The sequence below is a fragment of the Lycorma delicatula genome, chromosome 1 (assembly GCF_047948215.1).
Source record: "Lycorma delicatula isolate Av1 chromosome 1, ASM4794821v1, whole genome shotgun sequence".
Classification (NCBI taxonomy): Eukaryota; Metazoa; Arthropoda; class Insecta; order Hemiptera; family Fulgoridae; genus Lycorma; species Lycorma delicatula.
Window position 1 is genome coordinate 199,272,181 of NC_134455.1, and position 19,003 is coordinate 199,291,183.

Below are 19,003 nucleotides of genomic sequence, written 5' to 3' on the forward strand. Positions count from 1 at the left end.
AATTTTTGTTAGGTGATTTATTTAAAAACGATTGAAGTTACGAATTCAGCTTTATTTGTGCATGTATATGGGGAACCGCTTCCTCCTCCATGACTACTGCGTAAGCATGCTCTCTTTTTTGTTCTTTTTATCGAAGAGGTTTATACAAATTTTACATTAATTTTTGGTGTAAAATTTTTCACCATTTGAAAGTACAAGTCTTGAAGAATAGATTGCACTTAAAATGGACATGAAAAAGTTCTTAAAAGCCAAAATAGTTGAGTTTTACCTGAAGATTTTTTGTATAAAAACATTACAATATCTCAGTAATGAATAAGAAAAAAACAATTTTCTTGTATAACCATTGATTTCAGAATTCCAAGAAAACTTTTAAAATAATAAAAATGTTTTTGGAATAATATTATTGGCTTTGCAAAAAACTGCCATTTTTAAAGGTTTTCAGCTTTTTTGCAATCACTAATTAACAAAATTCAACGTTTAAGGACTTTATAGGTACTGCAAATGCCCACAACTTTTATTCAGAACATATTCACATAGGAAATATATCTTGGCCCACAAAATTGAAAAACTGATCTTCACCACCTTTGAACAGCCACCATTTTGTCTAATTAGCTAAAATTTTATTTAATCGCATATAAACAAGTTATACTTAATAACCATCTACAAAAACATTTAATCTAACAAAACATGTACTTCCCTAAACTCTACTAATTTTTTACCAAAACAATCCTTACTGACTAGACTATAATTTTGTGAGGGGTTTCATGGTGAGAATTTGTTTATGATTGCAATTTATTTATTTGATGTGATGGTAGAATTGAAGTTGTAATGGAATTGTGAAGTGTGTAAAAAACACAGTTGCAAACAATTTATCTGACAGTGATGAAAAAAAACAAAATGGCTTTCCAGTGTCAGAGTTTGTTATGTGTGTTACCTGAACAATTTAAAAATGTACTTATTTTTTTTAAATTGTTTCGTTTAGCCAGTGGATGACTAGATAAAAATATTCCAAGCGTTTCACCAATTATCAAGGAAGTAAAAAGAAAGAGACAATACTCTGAAGAAATTGAACAAAAGGTTGATACCAGTATCATTTTCTCTTTGTTCTACATTGCAGGTGGCAATGAAACTGTTATGCTGAAACCCGTTTCATGAATTACTTTTTGTTATTAATATAGTGAATTTTGTTGTTTTATCTCTACTTAGAAAGAGTTTGTTTTAAAGGAAAGAAATTTTAAAGAAAATTACAGATTACTTCTGTAAGCAAAAGTAAATACTTCAATTTTAAAAAGACTATCTTCATTTGTAATGAAATAATATATGGTGTAATTTCAGTTTTTCCACTTGTCCATCTATATTATTTAAAATATTATTCAGATATCTTTATAATGTCCCTTGGACATAATGTCAGAATTTGTTTTGTCATTTGAACAATGCTAACACCAAGTTCCACTGCGTGCATTTGTATATAAAATTTTGTTGGTTTACATTATCTTATTACTTAAGTTATAAGCAATACCAGTCATAGTAATTATACCAGTCATACCATCTTGAGTGTAATTATCTAGTCCAATTCTTGTGTTGAAGGGGAAATTTTTAGTTAGTTAGCAATAAAGACTGTTTTTATAAAGTTAGTTTGGTAGATGGTTTGTTAAAATGGAATTGTTAGTAATAGGTTGTTTACACCCCTTCCACCACTTAAAGAAATTACTGTGTGGGCAGTGGGAATAATTGATTATTTTTTCTACCTTATGGAAGCTGAGGGAAAGTGTAAATAAAAAAGACTGTTTACTTATGTTTCACATGAAATCAAAAAACACCTGACTTTTACATTACATCTTTGTATAACTTTTCTGCATGTTTATTAAATTTTTTTAAGTTACAGAAATTGCATATACAGGTGTATCATAAATTTCTCTCAGGACTTATTCCTCGTAACTTATTCTACTTGTGAAAATAATAGAAAAAGTTCATATAAACACATTTCATAAAATGCTTCGTTTGCAAGTTTCCAATGGCTTGTCTGAAAATATGGTAATCCAACATTTTTTAATGATATTTTCTTTACTGATGAAGCAGATTTAAAAATTGGGCATTCTTAACACCCACAACACATACATGAGGTCAATTGAAACATTAACCCTCATAACCATTTCAGAGAACCATCACCAATATCAGTTTTCTATAAATGTGTGTGGTATTCTAGGTGACCACTTATTTGTCTTTTTTTTTTTACCTGAAACGCTCAATGTGAAAGATATTTGCATTACTTTATGGCTGATCTTCCACTTTTACTGGAAGATTTGCCAATAAACATACGCAACAGAATGGTTGCAAAATACATGAACTAAACTCATGCTTAATGGGGCTGCAGCTCATTACAGATTAAAAGTTTGAGATCACTTAAATAGAGCATGAAATTGAAACATGTATTGGTTGAGGAGGCCCAGTTAGTATGGCCTGTAAGGTCTCCTGATCTCAATCCTCTTGTTTTTCTTATGGGCCGTGTAAAGAAAGTAGTATACAACACACACATGGATTCCATAAGAGAACTGTACCAATGAATTTTAAATGGAATTGAGAGGATTTGTCAGACACCAGGCATCTTTGAAAGAGTCCAGCCGTCTGTGAAAAGATACCTGGATGCGTGTATTTTGAATGAGGCCGCCATTTTGAAAAACTACTGTAATTTCTTTTATTAATGTTGTATTATCTGATATGTAATTTTTTATTGTTAAAGAAATTTTAAATGGAAAAAAACAAACAGTTTGTTTAATAATAACCAGTGTTTGTTCATTAAACGATAAATGTATGATGCAAATTATTTTTAATTATTAATATTTATTATAATATTATAATATTAATATAATATTATAATATTTATTATAATATTTATTTTAATTAAAATTGGTAATTTAGTAAATAGTATTTTTTATTTTTTTACTGACAAATCACTAGTATGATTCAATTGACTAATAAAAAAATCATATTAATGGAATTATATGATTTTAGAATTTTAAACCTCCAACGAAGCCATTCTTGAGGATGAACTATTCTGATGCTATTAAATATCTAAAGGAACATAATATAACAAAAGAAGATGGATCATTTTATGAATTTGGAGAGGTAAGTACTGCTGATTTTTATGTATAATTTCATTTTCTATGTTGTGGATGGTAGCATACCATTACAAGATTCTCAGTTGATATTAACAGATTTCCGTTTTCCTGTGTAGGAAATATGATTTGCTTTACTACAAATAAATTTTCTTAGCATATTAATAAATATTAACAAATGAGTAAATTTTGCTAATTTGATTTTCTTAGAATAGATTTCATTTTTTTTATTTCATAGTTATGAGGGATTTACAGATTTAATTAATTCATTTTGTTAATAAATGGTTTTATTTGTGAATAAATAAAATTGGCTTTTAATTTTTACTGTAAGATCTGTGTTTTATAGCAGTGTTTCTCAACCTTTCAATCATAATTTTCATCGCGTCCCCCCTCTCATACAATAACAATGTATACAATGTATTTTGAGTATTTTCATAATGTATTTTGACACTAAAGCTACACTACAACCTTAATTACAAACCTTACAAATTACCAAGAATAAGTAAATTTATTGATATTTGGCAACACCAATCCACTGCATTGACAAAACCAGAATTGATGCCTCTCTATTGCTCTCTGTCTTACATCCACCATATTGGACATTCTCGTGGCTTTGTGAGAAGTTCCGATTTGTCTTGGACATTCTGGAACGTCTGTGCAAACGTGTATAAATGCTGCACCTCATTCGATTCCAGACAGTCTCAGTTGAGTCAATCCAATCCTTCTATTGTTATTGAATCTATTGTGAATGTGTATGTAGTAATTTGTGTGTTAATTGTAGAAGGCACTAAATTTATACAGAATCATAGATAAATTTTTAAGTGGGTGTAAGCGAGCATTAGATGAGAGTGAAGCATCAAGTGCATAGATGAACGTGGTTCTGAAAATAAAATCCAGAAAATTTCTCAAGAATATTTAAATCTTGGGTTTACCAGCACTTGAAGTAAATGAAGAAAGGAAGGCCCCTGTATGTCATTTGCTCAAAAGTTTTGGCAGCAGACAGCATGAAACTTTTTTTTTATCTTCAGTCATTTGACTGGTTTGATCCAGCTCTCCAAGATTCCCTATCTAGTGCTAGTCATTTCATTTCGGTTTCCTACATCCTACATCCCTAACAATTTGTTTTACGTATTCCAAATGCTGCCTGCCTGCACAATTTTTTCCTGAATACCTGTCCTTCCAATATTAAAGCGACTATTCCAGGATGCCTTAATATGTGGCCTATAAGTCTGTCTTTTCTTTTAACTATATTTTTCCAAATGCTTCTTTCTTCATCAATTTGCCGCAACACCTCTTCATTTGTCATTTTATCCACCCATCTGATTTTTAACAACCTTCTCTAGCATCACATTTCAAAAGCTTCTAATCTTTTCTTCTCAGGTATTCCGATCGTACAAGTTTCACTTCCACATAACGCTACACTCCAAACACATACTTTCAAAAATCTTTTCCTGACATTTAAATTAATTTTTGATGTAAACAAATTATATTTCTGACTGAAGGCTTGTTTCGCCTATGCTATTCGACATATTATATCGCTCCTGTTTCATCCATCTTTAGTAATTCTGCTTCCCAAATAACAAAATTCTTCTACCTCCATAATCTTTTCTCTTCTTATTTTTACATTCAGTGGTCCATTTTCGTTATTTAAAAAAATTAAACAACATTTGGAAACACTTCATGGTGAGTACGTTAACAAACCCCGACAATTCTTTGAATTAATATTAAAATCATATGAAAAGTAAATATCATTTTTAAAAAAATTTTGTCTGTGAATGATAAAAGCCCTACTTGCCTCTTACAAAGTTTAATATAAAATAGCCAGTTGTAAAAGCCTTGCATCATTAATGAAGAGCTTATTTTGCCAGCTGCAATAGAGATTGTAGTAACTATGTTTGGAGATAATTTTTCCAAACAATTGCAGTCCATACCTCTATCAAATGATTCTGTTGCCTGTCAAATTGGTGATGTAGCTGAAGATGTACAGCATCAGCTTTTTGGGAAGTTGCGTGACAAATAGTTTTCAATTAAGCTTGATGAGGCAACAGGTAGCAATAAAAATGCTTATTTCATTGCCTGTTTGATTTTGCAGTGGTATTTCATCAGTAGAACAACTACTTTTCTGTAAATCAATAGAACTCAAAGCAACAGTACTTGCATTATTTTCTATCTTAAATGATTTTATAAATGAGGCACATAGAGTGGAAATTGCATTGGAATATACACCGATTGTACTCATTCAATGTCTGGAAGATTGCAAAGTATACAAGCACATATGAAACAAAGATCTCCACAGTGTGTCTTTTGACACATTGCATGATCCACAGAGAAGCTCTAGCTTCTAAAGAAATGAGTCCTGGTCTGATTATTGTGCTAACAGTGTTTGTAATTATAATAAATTATATAAAAATGAGATCCCTAACAAAATGAATTATTGTGATTTCTTAATATCATAAAATCTCAGTGACAATGTGGTAACATTTTTGTTTTGCATTCAGAATGTCTGAATTATAATTCCAGATAGGTTTTGACATTTTTCACATACTTAGAAATTCATTATTTATTACCATCTTTTGTAACTGTTATTGGAGATCAGCCTGTGGTTACTTCAGTGACGAAATGACTTGTCAGTGACCAGAATATAACTCATTCAGTTCTACTGGAATGCATAATTGACTAACATAATGAAGTGTCTTTATCTTTTGGTATTAAATCTATGAGAGCATTGTTTTATGAAAATTTCAGTTACCTTTAAAATGGTGTTCCTAAAAATACATTCTAATAATATATTCTCTTATATTTAAAATAATTTAACAATTTCCAAATTTAAATGTATGAGGTATATTTTATTATTAAAAATATGAATACATCAAAGTTATGTACTATTTATATTCTCAGTTTGTGTCCTGATTTGAAAAATTGAAAAAATATCTTTTGGATTTTTATTGACACAACAAGAAAAGTCGTATATTATTGAAACTAGTATTATGCAAGTTAAATAACTTTTAGCTGAGAAAAACTGATGGTATGTTCTCAGAATATGCTTCCTAGGGAAGGCCTATAAATCTTAAATGGAGAAGTTTCCAGTAAAACTTAAGTACTTCAAAACCAAGTGATTATCCCATACATTTCTATTTAATTAGACAATTTTTATAATGAAATTATAAACTGTAATGACTATGGATGACATTCTGTGTTAGAAATGTTTATCTTATAGCTCAAAAATTGTAACCTTTTGTCATCAAGTGTGTGTATTTGATGACAAAGATATGAAATTATTTATAGAATGTTGTGAAACGTTTTTTTTTTATTTAAAAGCAAATTAAGTTTTTTGCAAAATTGCTTTGCAGATGTGTTTTAAGAATTCATACAAGAAAATGTCACAGATTTTCTTGGTTTCTCTTGAGTTTCAGAGTCAGATTTTCTGTCATAAAGCTTATAATTTATGACTAAGTTATCAGCGTTGACTAAATTTTTAAGTTCCAGAATTCGTATTCAATAAATCATATTAATTGGCTAGTTGTGTTTGAAGTAACTACAGATTAAATTGAATAGCACATCTTGTTTTGTTCTGTTTGTCTTTTATAGAAACAGCAATGTTAAACCTGAAGTTTTTTGTGTGTACTTTATTTTAAACTAAAATATTTTTTTTCTTTATTTTGAAGATATCTTTTACTGATTGAAGCATAATTTATATAGTTGTGTGATTTTATATTACAGTTACTTTGTTGCTTATCCTGCTAATTTACCCCTAATTTTTAGTTGTCATACTGCATGCACAATATTATACTTCAAAATTTGTCATGTCATGCAGTGGAAATCAATGATTTTATTATCTGAATTACTGTTCTATGTAGGAAAGATAGGATTGAATAGGATGATCAAGTTATGCAGAATTTACGAGATTGGAAAAGTATCTTTGGATTTGTATTAAGTATTTTTATCCTAGAAATGAAATAAGAAGGTAATAAATGTGAGAAGCACAAATTAAAATTTTTCCACGTGTTATCAAATTAAAAATTTTTAGAAGAAAGAACAAAGAAGGTATACAAAAGAAATAGTAGGATGTAGACCAATGGTTTCAGGAAAAGTATAGTTTCATGCGAAGAAATTTTAATTGTAAGGTTAATTTTTTGCAGATGAAAGAAAAACAAAGGTACTACTATCATTCATACATCTTGAAAATACATTTTTTGAAGTACAGTAGAATAAAATGTTTAAGTGAAATTTAGAGAGTGTTAATTGCAATTTTTGTATGCAAGTGATGTGTAATTGTGATATCAGCTGAAATTGATAGAAAAATTTCAGTACAAAGGAATGAGACAAGGATTTATCTGTCCTCATTGTTTTTTAATCTGTGTATGGTAAAGGTAGTAAGAGAACCAATACATTTTTTTTTAGTTGAACAGTCAAGAGATAAAATATAAAAGTGTATCTCTGATTACATCATTATTTTGTGTGAAACCAGGAATGAGACAGAATAAATGACATTGGGAAGAAATTAGGATTGAAAGTAAACAAAAACAAAAACAAAAGTTAATGAGGTATGATAGAAAGCTAGATTAGTTTAGTAATATTATTACAGGAGAGCACAACATGCCAAATTATGTTATTTGGGTAGTAAAATTACTGGGAACAGATGAAAAGATAATAGCACAAGCAGACTGGCATAAGCTAGGAGAGCATTTATTCAGAAAAAAATTGTTATTTAATGTATATGTTAAGAGTTTGAAGGAAATTTTTTAAAACTGTTATAATGCTTTGTAATAGTTAAAAATGGATATAAGGAAAATAAGTAAAAATAACAAACTTTTGAAAAGTTTTGTTGTTGGAAAATTTTGAAAATTTGGTGAATTGATTGAATCCAATTAGAATGAATTAAAGTAGAGAGATTTTGTGTGGCAGAATGTTGTTTGAAAAGGACAAGATTGCTGGGTAAAATATTACATATAAAGTTTTGTGAATTTCATTCAAGTAGGAAGTTTGGATGGTTGACACTAAAGGAAAATAAGATCAGAATATCTAAGACATAGAAGTTATGTTGAGAATAAGAGACAGCTGCAGAACAGAAAGGAATAGAGGATTGCATCTAATTAATCAAATGACTGATTACCCAAAAAATATTACACACTGTGAAGTGCTACTTTAGAAAGAGTAAACAGCAGACCAAATATGTAAAAAACAAAAGGTTCTGTTTTGAAAAATGGTTGTCGCATTTAAGAATATTGTGACGAAAGAGTTTAACAATATTGTAATAAACATTGTGTTGTTTTAATGTCCTATCTTTTTTTTTTTTTTTTTTTTTTTTTGTCTTCAGTCATTTGACTGGTTTGATGCAGCTCTCCAAGATTCCCTATCTAGTGCTAGTCGTTTCATTTCAGTATACCCTCTACATCCTACATCCCTAACAATTTGTTTTACATATTCCAAACGTGGCCTGCCTACACAATTTTTCCCTTGTACCTGTCCTTCCAAAATTAAAGCGACTATTCCAGGATGCCTTAATATGTGGCCTATAAGTCTGTCTCTTCTTTTAACTATATTTTTCCAAATGCTTCTTTCTACATCTATTTGCCGCAATACCTCCTCATTTGTCACTTTATCCACCCATCTGATTTTTAACATTCTCCTATAGCACCACATTTCAAAAGCTTCTAACCTTTTCTTCTCAGATACTCCGATTGTCCAAGTTTCACTTCCATATAAGGCGACACTCCAAACATACACTTTCAAAAATCTTTTCCTGACATTTAAATTAATTTTTGCAGTAAACAACTTATATTTCTTACTGAAGGCTCGTTTAGCTTGTGCTATTCGGCATTTTATATCGCTCCTGCTTCGTCCATCTTTAGTAATTCTACTTCCCAAATAACAAAATTCTTCTACCTCCATAATCTTTTCTCCTCCTATTTTCACATTCAGTGGTCCATCTTTGTTATTTCTACTACATTTCATTACTTTTGTTTTGTTCTTGTTTATTTTCATGCGATAGTTCTTGCGTAGGACTTCATCTATGCCGTTCATTGTTTCTTCTAAATCCTTTTTATTCTCGGCTAGAATTACTATATCATCAGCAAATCGTAGCATCTTTATCTTTTCACCTTGTACTGTTACTCCGAATCTAAATTGTTCTTTAACATCATTAACTGCTAGTTCCATGTAAAGATTAAAAAGTAACGGAGATAGAGAACATCCTTGTCGGACTCCCTTTCTTATTATGGCTTCTTTCTTATGTTCTTCAATTGCTACTGTTGCTGTTTGGTTCCTGTACATGTTAGCAATTGTTCTTCTATCTCTGTATTTGAATCCTAATTTTTTTAAAATGCTGAACATTTTATTCCAGTCTACGTTATCGAATGCCTTTTCTAGGTCTATAAACGCCAAGTATGTTGGTTTGTTTTTCTTTAATCTTCCTTCTACTATTAATCTGAGGCCTAAAATTGCTTCCCTTGTCCCTATACTTTTCCTGAAACCAAATTGGTCTTCTCCTAACACTTCCTCCACTCTCCTCTCAATTCTTCTGTATAGAATTCTAGTTAAGATTTTTGATGCATGACTAGTTAAACTAATTGTTCTGTATTCTTCACATTTATCTGCCCCTGATTTCTTTGGTATCATTACTATAACACTTTTTTTGAAGTCTGACGGAAATTCCCCTTTTTCATAAATATTACACACCAGTTTGTATAATCTATCAATCGCCTCCTCCCCTGCACTGCGCAGTAATTCTACAGGTATTCCGTCTATTCCAGGAGCCTTTCTGCCATTTAAATCTTTTAATGCTCTCTTAAATTCAGATCTCAGTATTGTTTCTCCCATTTCATCCTCCTCAACTTCCTCTTCTTCCTCTATAAAACCATTTTCTAATTCATTTCCTCCGTATAACTCTTCAATATATTCCACCCATCTATCGACTTTACCTTTCGTATTATATATAGGTGTACCATCTTTGTTTAACACATTATTACATTTTAATTTATGTACCCCAAAATTTTCCTTAACTTTCCTGTATGCTCCGTCTATTTTACCAATGTTCATTTCTCTTTCCACTTCTGAACACTTTTCTTTAATCCACTCTTCTTTCGCCAGTTTGCACTTCCTGTTTATAGCATTTCTTAATTGCCGATAGTTCCTTTTACTTTCTTCATCACTAGCATTCTTATATTTTCTACGTTCATCCATCAGCTGCAATATATCGTCTGAAACCCAAGGTTTTCTACCAGTTCTCTTTATTCCGCCTAAGTTCACTTCTGCTGATTTAAGAATTTCCTTTTTAACATTCTCCCATTCTTCTTCTACATTTTCTATCTTATCTTTTTTACTCAGACCTCTAGCGATGTCCTCCTCAAAAATCTTCTTTACCTCCTCTTCCTCAAGCTTCTCTAAATTCCACCGATTCATCTGACACCTTTTCTTCAGGTTTTTAAACCCCAATCTACATTTCATTATCACCAAATTATGGTCGCTATCAATGTCTGCTCCAGGGTAAGTTTTGCAGTCCACGAGTTGATTTCTAAATCTTTGCTTAACCATGATATAATCTATCTGATACCTTGCAGTATCGCCTGGCTTTTTCCAAGTGTATATTCTTCTATTATGATTTTTAAATTGGGTGTTGGCAATTACTAAATTATACTTCGTGCAAAACTCTATAAGTCGGTCCCCTCTTTCATTCCTTTTGCCCAGCCCGTATTCACCCACTATATTTCCTTCCTTGCCTTTTCCAATGCTTGCATTCCAATCTCCAACTATTATTAAATTTTCATCTCCTTTTACGTGTTTAATTGCTTCATCAATCTCTTCGTATACACATTCTACCTCATCATCATCATGGGCGCTTGTAGGCATATAGACGTTAACAATCGTTGTCGGTTTAGGTTTTGAATTTATCCTTATTACAATGACTATCGCTATGCGTCTTGAAATACTCCACTCTCCTCCCTATTTTCTTGTTCATCACGAAACCTACTCCTGCCTGCCCATTATTTGACGCTGAGTTAATTACTCTAAAGTCACCCGACCAAAAGTCGCCTTCCTCTTCCCACCGAACCTCACTAATTCCTACTATATCCACGTTTACCCTATCCATTTCCCTTTTTAAATTCTCTAGCCTACCAACCTTTTTTAAGCTTCTAACATTCCACGCTCCGACTCGTAGAATGTTATTTTTTACTTTTCTGGTGACCCCTTCCTTAGTAGTCCCCACCCGGAGATCCGAACGGGGGACTATTTTACCTCCGGAATATTTTACCAAGGAAGGCGCCTCCATTATTGCTTTTGAAAATGCAGAGCCACATTTTCTTGGAAAAAAAAAACAGCTGTAGTTTTCCATTGCTTTCAGCTGCGCAGTACTCAGAGGACTGAGTGATGTTGATACGGCCGTTTAAGTCGTCCTGACTCACGCCCCTAACAACTACTGAAAGAGCTGCTGCCCTCTTTCAGGAATCATTCCTTAGTCTGGCTCTCAACAGATACCTCTTCGATATGGATATGGTTGCACCTTCGGTCCAGCTGCTCTGTATCCCTGAGCACTCAAGCCCCCTCACCAACGGCAAGGTCTCATGATTCATAGAGGAGGAAATGTCCTATCATGGATGCTAACATTTTAAAGAAAGATATGAAAAAAAAGTTTCATCTGCTGTCTAATATTTTGGATGTCTGTTCAAATTGGTTAGGATTTGATCTTGTGTTATGAAGTTATGAGAACAGTTACTCATATCCAGGTTACTGTTGATTTTATTGCTATATTGTCATTGTGTTATTCTGATCTTATATAACTGGTGGTGCAGAGAAATGGGAAAATTTTAAATAATTAGAAAAAAATGAAGTAAAGTTACTAACCTTCATTTGATGTTGAAAATATGTTCTACAAGAGTGGAAATTTCAATATACATTAGTTTTTAAAAATTCAATTAAATGCTGTCCATTTTTGTGTACACATTCAGTAAATCGATTCTGAAAATTTTGCAAAAATGTTGGCAATTTCCTCTTCAACTTGTGTTTTGAACTGGGCAAGGTTTCTTGGTCTAGTCTGGTAAACAATACTCTTCAGAGGTCCCCGTAAAAAGAAGTCGCAGACTGAAAGATCTGGAGACTGGGCGGCCAAGCTATGTTAGCAGTCCTTGAAATTATGTGATCCCAAACAAATGTCTCACTGCTGCCATAGGCTGTCAGGCAGTGTGTAAGGTGGCTCCTTCCTCTTGAAACCAGGTTTGCTGAAGGTCAAGGTTTGGATGAGAATGGAGTCTAGGAGCAAAAAATGTCTAGTATGTTGACATAATGTTGAGACATCATAGTGTCTCCCCTTTCATCTTCAAAGAAGTAAGAGCCTATCACTGTATGACACAAAACTGCACACCATACATATAGTAAGTTTAGCACTATGTAACGGACGTTGGTGATGCTGAGTAGGGTTTTTTGTGCCCAGTAATGGAAGTTCTGCTTACTTGTATATCCATTTAAGTGGAAATGTGCTTCATTTGACATCCAACGATTTTCACGGTGTCTAAAATCTCAGATTTTAGACAACAGTTTTTCACAAAATTGCAGATGCAGTGACTCAGTCGTTAGATTTCAGTTCTTGGACAATTTGAATTTTGTAAGGATGAGACTTCAGGTTGTGGAGTACTCTTTGCACGCTCCAACGTCTGAGCTCCAATGACAAGGCAGTTTTCTCCACCGAACGATGACTTCTTACGACTACAGCTTTCACAGTATCAATGTTTTCTGGTGTACGTACAGTCAGTACATGCCCAGTATGTTTTTCAGAGTCAAACCAGTCTCTTAGATAAGTTATGAACCTGTGTTTTGATTGCATATGGAAAAGGAACTTGTCCATGGGGCAGGATTTCATAATGACGCCGAAACACTGCGTAGCTGTTACATTGTCACCATGTCAGTAAAACGCCCTTACAGCAACCATATGCTCTACACCATTCCACTGCTCCATCACAACTAAATGTCTTGTTACTGCTCTACAGTTTCAACATATTTCTTCCACTTATGGCACACGTACAGGGCTGCCAACATCAAATTAAAACTGTTCCCTTTCTCATCGCCATCCTGTATTTTTATTAAATTGTGATGTTATTTTTGTAGTGTATGAAAAAAGCCATGCCTGGCTGGAATTTGAACCAGGACCTCTGGATGAAAGGTCAAGATGCTACCTCTCTGCATTGGTGGCTGGTGCAAGTGGCCTCTGACCAAATATTTAATATGATATTTTATGAATGTATAATATTTATTGTTTCAGGATATTCCTGAAATGCCTGAGAGGAAGATGACAGATGAAATAAATAAACCTATTATGCTTTGTCGTTTCCCAGTAGAAATAAAATCTTTTTATATGCAGCGGTGTCCAGAGAACCATGAACTTACAGAGTCAGTAAGTACTTCATTTATCTAAAGTCAAAGTACTTTTATTTATCTAATCCAGACAAGAAGTATTTTTCAGCATGACAAAATTGCATTTATACAATGTTACTTAAACAAATTTGGGGCCTGTTATCATTACAGATCTGAGCTTTCCCTTTCACTTAAAGAGAAAAATAACAGTTCTACTTTTCAAGACAATAAAAAATTTCATGGTTAATTGTTTTGAAGTTCTTGGAAGGTCTCTTTCAATTTTGAAAGCTTGGTTCTCGTAGTAAACAATTCAAAAAGCTACTTTCATAGTAATTCAAAAGCTAATGATTTACAACATTGATGTTTATTGTTAATAAATTATTATTAATAATTAGTATTTTTATATGTACTATTGAAAGTGGTACAATGTTCCACTTCTTACAATAAGTTTGCTCCAAAACTATCTGACTGATTTATTTTTTTAAAAATGTAACTTTAATTTATTTAGACATTGGTCAATAATTAATAATTTATTTAATAACATTGGCCATAGCTTTTTTTTTATAATGTACCTGAGGACCATTCAGTTAGTAAAAAAGTTGATCTATTACAAAATTGCCACTTTTTTTTTAATGAAAAAAACATAAAAAGTACTTTTTTAAGTTGGAAATTAAATTCATTTGAATTATACTCTCCCTTTCTGTTTAACTTCCTAAACCATCTTAAGGTATTACTTCAGAGGATGAATGAGGGTGAACGTAAATGAAGTGTAGTCTTGTACAGCCTCCAGTTGACCATTGCTGAGATGTGTGGTTAATTGAAATCCAACCACCAAAGAAAATTGATATCCACGATCTAGTGGGTATACTAGATACATTTGAACTACACTGTACAACATATATTGAAAATGTGAATATGAATATATATATATATATATATATATACAATATGTATTGAACAACATTGTATAATATTAATTAAATACAAATACATTGCACATGATGTATTTTTAAAAACCTAAAATTGAGTGTTTTGCACGTAGGGGATGTATAAATTATCATATAATCTAAGTCTTGTAATCATCAGTGAAGTACAGTGCATACAAGGAAAATAAAAGCTTGTGTTAGAGAAGGTTGAGATTACATTACCATCGTACCTGAAAACATTTACACCTATCTAATAGAACAACAATAATAATTGCTAAACTTTTATTTATGCATGTTTAAATTATTAATGTTTTGTTAGTTATAATTCATTATTCCATAATTCAATAAATAAAATTTTAACTAGTGCTTGAAAGTATATATTGCATCCATAATTAGAGATGTACAATTATTATTGTACAATTCTTTTTTGCATAATATTTAGAAATTTTTCTATTTAGAATTAAACGTTTTTTTTTCATTTGTACGATTGTTTTCATTGTTGTTTGTACTGTTATATTATTCTTATTATTAAAATTTATTTGAAATTTCATTATATGTCCAGTTCCTGTGCAAGTTCACCATCTTCTTTGTTTTTACTTTCACTACCACTGTATGTACTTTATTTATACAGATGAACTCATCTGTGTAGGTATCACAGATCATCTGTCACTGTCTTCAGTCACTTTCACTACCACTGTGTAGATATATGATAAACTTATCCGTCATTTTGTTAAATAGTGGTTCCATCTTTTTATAGTCAGTATCAGCTCATTTTTTTATATGCTCACAATTTTGTTTCCAGTTATCCTTATTCATTTCATCCATTCTTGACATTAAAAATGTTGTTATTACTACCAACTTATCTTCTTTTCTGAGTTGACCATACCATATCAATCGGATTTAGTTAGGTGGAAGTCGCAGAATGTAATGCCTGTGTTTTTTTTTAAAGTCATCAAAATGCGTTACTTTGTTTTTCAGTTTCTATGTGATGTAATTTTGTCGTACAATTGTGATTTTAATATTGTTTTATTAAACGGAAAATTGTTCTTTTCTAATTAATCTTTCCATTTTTCCTATCATTTGAATTCAGCAGCTTCTGTAGAAGCTGATATTATAGAAGCTAGATATTATAAATACCCACAAAATGAGATTGTGGTATAAATATGTTAGTGATATCTTGGCAGTATTCAATAAACAGATGAAGTAAGAATATATAGATATGTTTAAAAGATTAAATAGTTATAAAGATTTATAAAAAAAATTAAAACAGAAAACAATACATTTAATTTTTTAAATGTAGACTATATAAAAGGAGTAAGTTAAAACTGGGTATTTATTTATAAAAATAAAAATATTGTCAATAATAACAATTAACAAATACTGCCAAAAAAAATCAACATAAAATTGGTGTGTGATTAAAAGAGCCTAAAACTATGTACATTGTGTTAATTAACAAATTTATTTGTATAAAATTAATAGCAAATGATACAAAGTACTCGGTAAATAAAAAAAAAAGGTAAAGCAAAAAAAGTCTGCTTTAATAGGTATCCACTTAATAGCTATTGCTTCATAAACTAAAAAAAGTGATGTCACTATAGTATAAGCAGATTAAGCATAGAAATCACATATTAAGATTAAATCAGATAATTCAAAATTCTTTTAATAAAATATAATCTAATTTCACAAATGCAATGAAGCAACTCCTAAATTGCTTAATTTTTTTTCATCTTTTTCTCAGCAAATGATTTTGGCTAAAAAAAAGCAAAAAAATTTTGGGTTATTTTTAAGATCAGTAAAAAATAACCCTATTTCATCATCATTGTGTATGTTATTTGTATTTCATTATTATTAAGGGACATTAATTTACTCTGCCATTTTAATACTGTTAGTGTATCAATATCACTGACCTCATTCAAATTTAATTCCTCAGTGTATTCCATTATTGTTTTTAAAGTATTCAAGCCAGCCATTTGATGCTTCAAATTCAATTTTTATATTGTCTGTTGTCATTATTCCTAACACTGGTAAATCTTAAATTTGTGTAGTTTAATAGTTGCTCTTAAAATAAGACAGAACCTACTTCCAAACATTGTAATAACATTGTTATTGTTATTGTTAATTTTCATAGAATATTGTATTTTTGTTTCTTATTTTGTTGTATATTCTTATTTTGCTAAAGTGTTACTTTAAAATTAACAGATTCTATTCTGTTGCTTTCTTGTTTGAAATTAGTGTTCTATGTATACTTTCAGTCTCTTTGAAAATGAAAAACCAGAATAAAATTGGTAAGTAAAGTAAAATTCATGTAATGTAATGAGAATAATATTTAAAAATAAAAAATAAAATTAGAACTATTAACTTTTGCTTTTGCTAAATCACTAAAGATTTATCGAGCTACATGAATCACCAACTACAAAATGCTTAAATGAATAGAATTAGATGTAACAGTATTATACTGTAGCATATTGTATTAATTCTAATATGGTAGAGCAATTTAAAACAATTTAGTGCATTTGTATAGAACGCAAAATAAACATTATTTAACCACTGTCAGTTGCAGTATGATGGATTTTATTAGTTTCCAAAATATTCACTATATTTTCTTTCAAGATCACATTACATGATGAGAATAAATGTTAGAAATATATTTGTTTTGAGTCATGATTTATTTTAGAATTCTTTGTTACTAGAAAAACAAAACATAATTCACGATGGTCAGCAAGGAATGGCAAGAAATTAACCCTCCTTTAACTCCTTTCTTTTCCCCTTTCATTTTTGATTAAGTGCTTTCTGTTTCTGAGTTGAAAAAGTTACTATTTATTGAAGACCTTGTATAGTACTTAGAAAATGAGACCACTAATGCTATTTGATGTTACTGTATGTGTATTTAAAATTTTAATATTAATGCACTGATTATTAGAGGGAGTAGGATGCCTGCCTGTACCTAATGGTTACTTCAGCCATTAGGGTTACTGTGCTATCACCGGATTAGAAACAGAGTTCCTCAGTGTGTCCACAGGTAGCTGCTCCCCCAGGCATTAAGAAGGCAGTGATTCTTCAGGCCTATATTCTCAGCATGAAAAATCTATATTATGGTCAGACTTGCACCTATAGAACCATTAAATGGGGTAGAAGGATCAAGGATAAGGGAAAGGAATAGGTGATGAAAAAGTGGGATCATTTATGAGGATAGTACACTATCAACCTAGGACTTTGACAGTGTACATAAAGTATTTTCTGTTATGTAATAATTTTTCAACAGATTTCATTCTGAAATTTTCTGTAGTTGTGCTAAAATGATAATGCTTCTGGCAGTTTACTTGATGAATAATCGCCAAATTGCCACACTTTTTTCTTAAATTCAGTAATGACTCTTAAAATTGTAATAAGTGTGTTGTATTGTTGTAAGCTGTTGCCAAGATGATTAAATTAATACAGGTAAAAATTATAAGTGTTGGTGCTACAGTTAACTACTGATCAGCATGTAATTTATTTGTTAATACCATATAGTGTGTTTAGTTTTGTGATAAATCATTGAGACTTTATTAAAACTAATTATTTTCTGTCTATCAGTTGCTGTGGTCATAAGACCTAATAAATGCCTAATAATGTTAAAGGATTATCTACAGATAATCCTTTAACCTGTATATTTCCCCCTGAATAGAGATTAGAGTAGGGAATATTATTCTGTTTTTCTTACTATCATCTTGAGTTTTTCTTTTATAACTAAAATGTGCTGTTGCAGTTATCAGTGAAAACTCAATTGATCAGTAGGTTAATGTTAGTTCTGTAGGAAGTAATTTGGAACAGTGAATGGTAATTTATTCTGAACAGTTTGCATTGGGTAGATTAAAAGTGTTCTTCATATTTTTTTGTTTATAATAAACTGATTTTGTCAACTTACACTATTTTTAATGATCTTAGGTAGATGTGCTGTTACCAGGAGTGGGTGAGATAGTTGGTGGTTCAATGCGTATTTGGGATTATGAAAACCTTTTAAAAGGCTATGAGAGAGAGGGTATTGACCCGACACCATATTATTGGTATACTGATCAGGTATGTTACAGAATTCATTAGTTAAAAAAATTTATTTTATTAATTAAAATCAACTTAAACTAATTCTTCTTGGTGAATAATAGGCTTATATGAAGCCTTTGTTCAAGTCAGTGTATTTCTGGATAAATATTATATTTGGTAGATATTTATGAAACTAGTCTGTTAATGTCCTAACTACCATTATCGCACATCATTGGGTCAACCCATGTCAAGTCACCCAATGATGGTTGCAATATTTTGATATTATTGCAATATTTTGCAATATTTTTGATTTTTATAATTGTTTGTTTATTCATTCTCTCTATTTCAAGAATTCAAAATTAATTTTTTTAGTTTATTTTTAAAAAGTTGCATGCGCTAGGTTAAATTTTACAATGATCTGGGTATAAATTTTTGCATTTTTGGAATTTGTGGTTTTTCCAGTATCTCTGAAAATAATTGACTTAGAGACTGGAAACAAAAACATTGTATTTTACATAAAATTACCACATATTATGTTCTGTACATCATTTTACTATCCTGTATATTTATGTATTAAAATCAGCTTTGAATCAGAACTTT

The 19,003-nt window shown here is 30.9% G+C and overlaps 1 protein-coding gene across 3 annotated transcripts in view; it reads left to right on the forward strand.

Annotated features, from left to right (window-relative positions):
- Window positions 1-19,003, forward strand: part of AsnRS (asparagine--tRNA ligase) — a 101,894-nt gene that overhangs the window by 57,596 nt on the left and 25,295 nt on the right. For all 3 annotated transcript variants that reach the window (XM_075370373.1, XM_075370364.1, XM_075370355.1), the window contains exons 10-12: window positions 3,013-3,126; window positions 13,369-13,500; window positions 18,311-18,442. In XM_075370373.1, coding sequence (XP_075226488.1) covers window positions 3,013-3,126; window positions 13,369-13,500; window positions 18,311-18,442 — 378 coding nt within the window. The remainder of the gene's footprint in view (window positions 1-3,012; window positions 3,127-13,368; window positions 13,501-18,310; window positions 18,443-19,003) is intronic.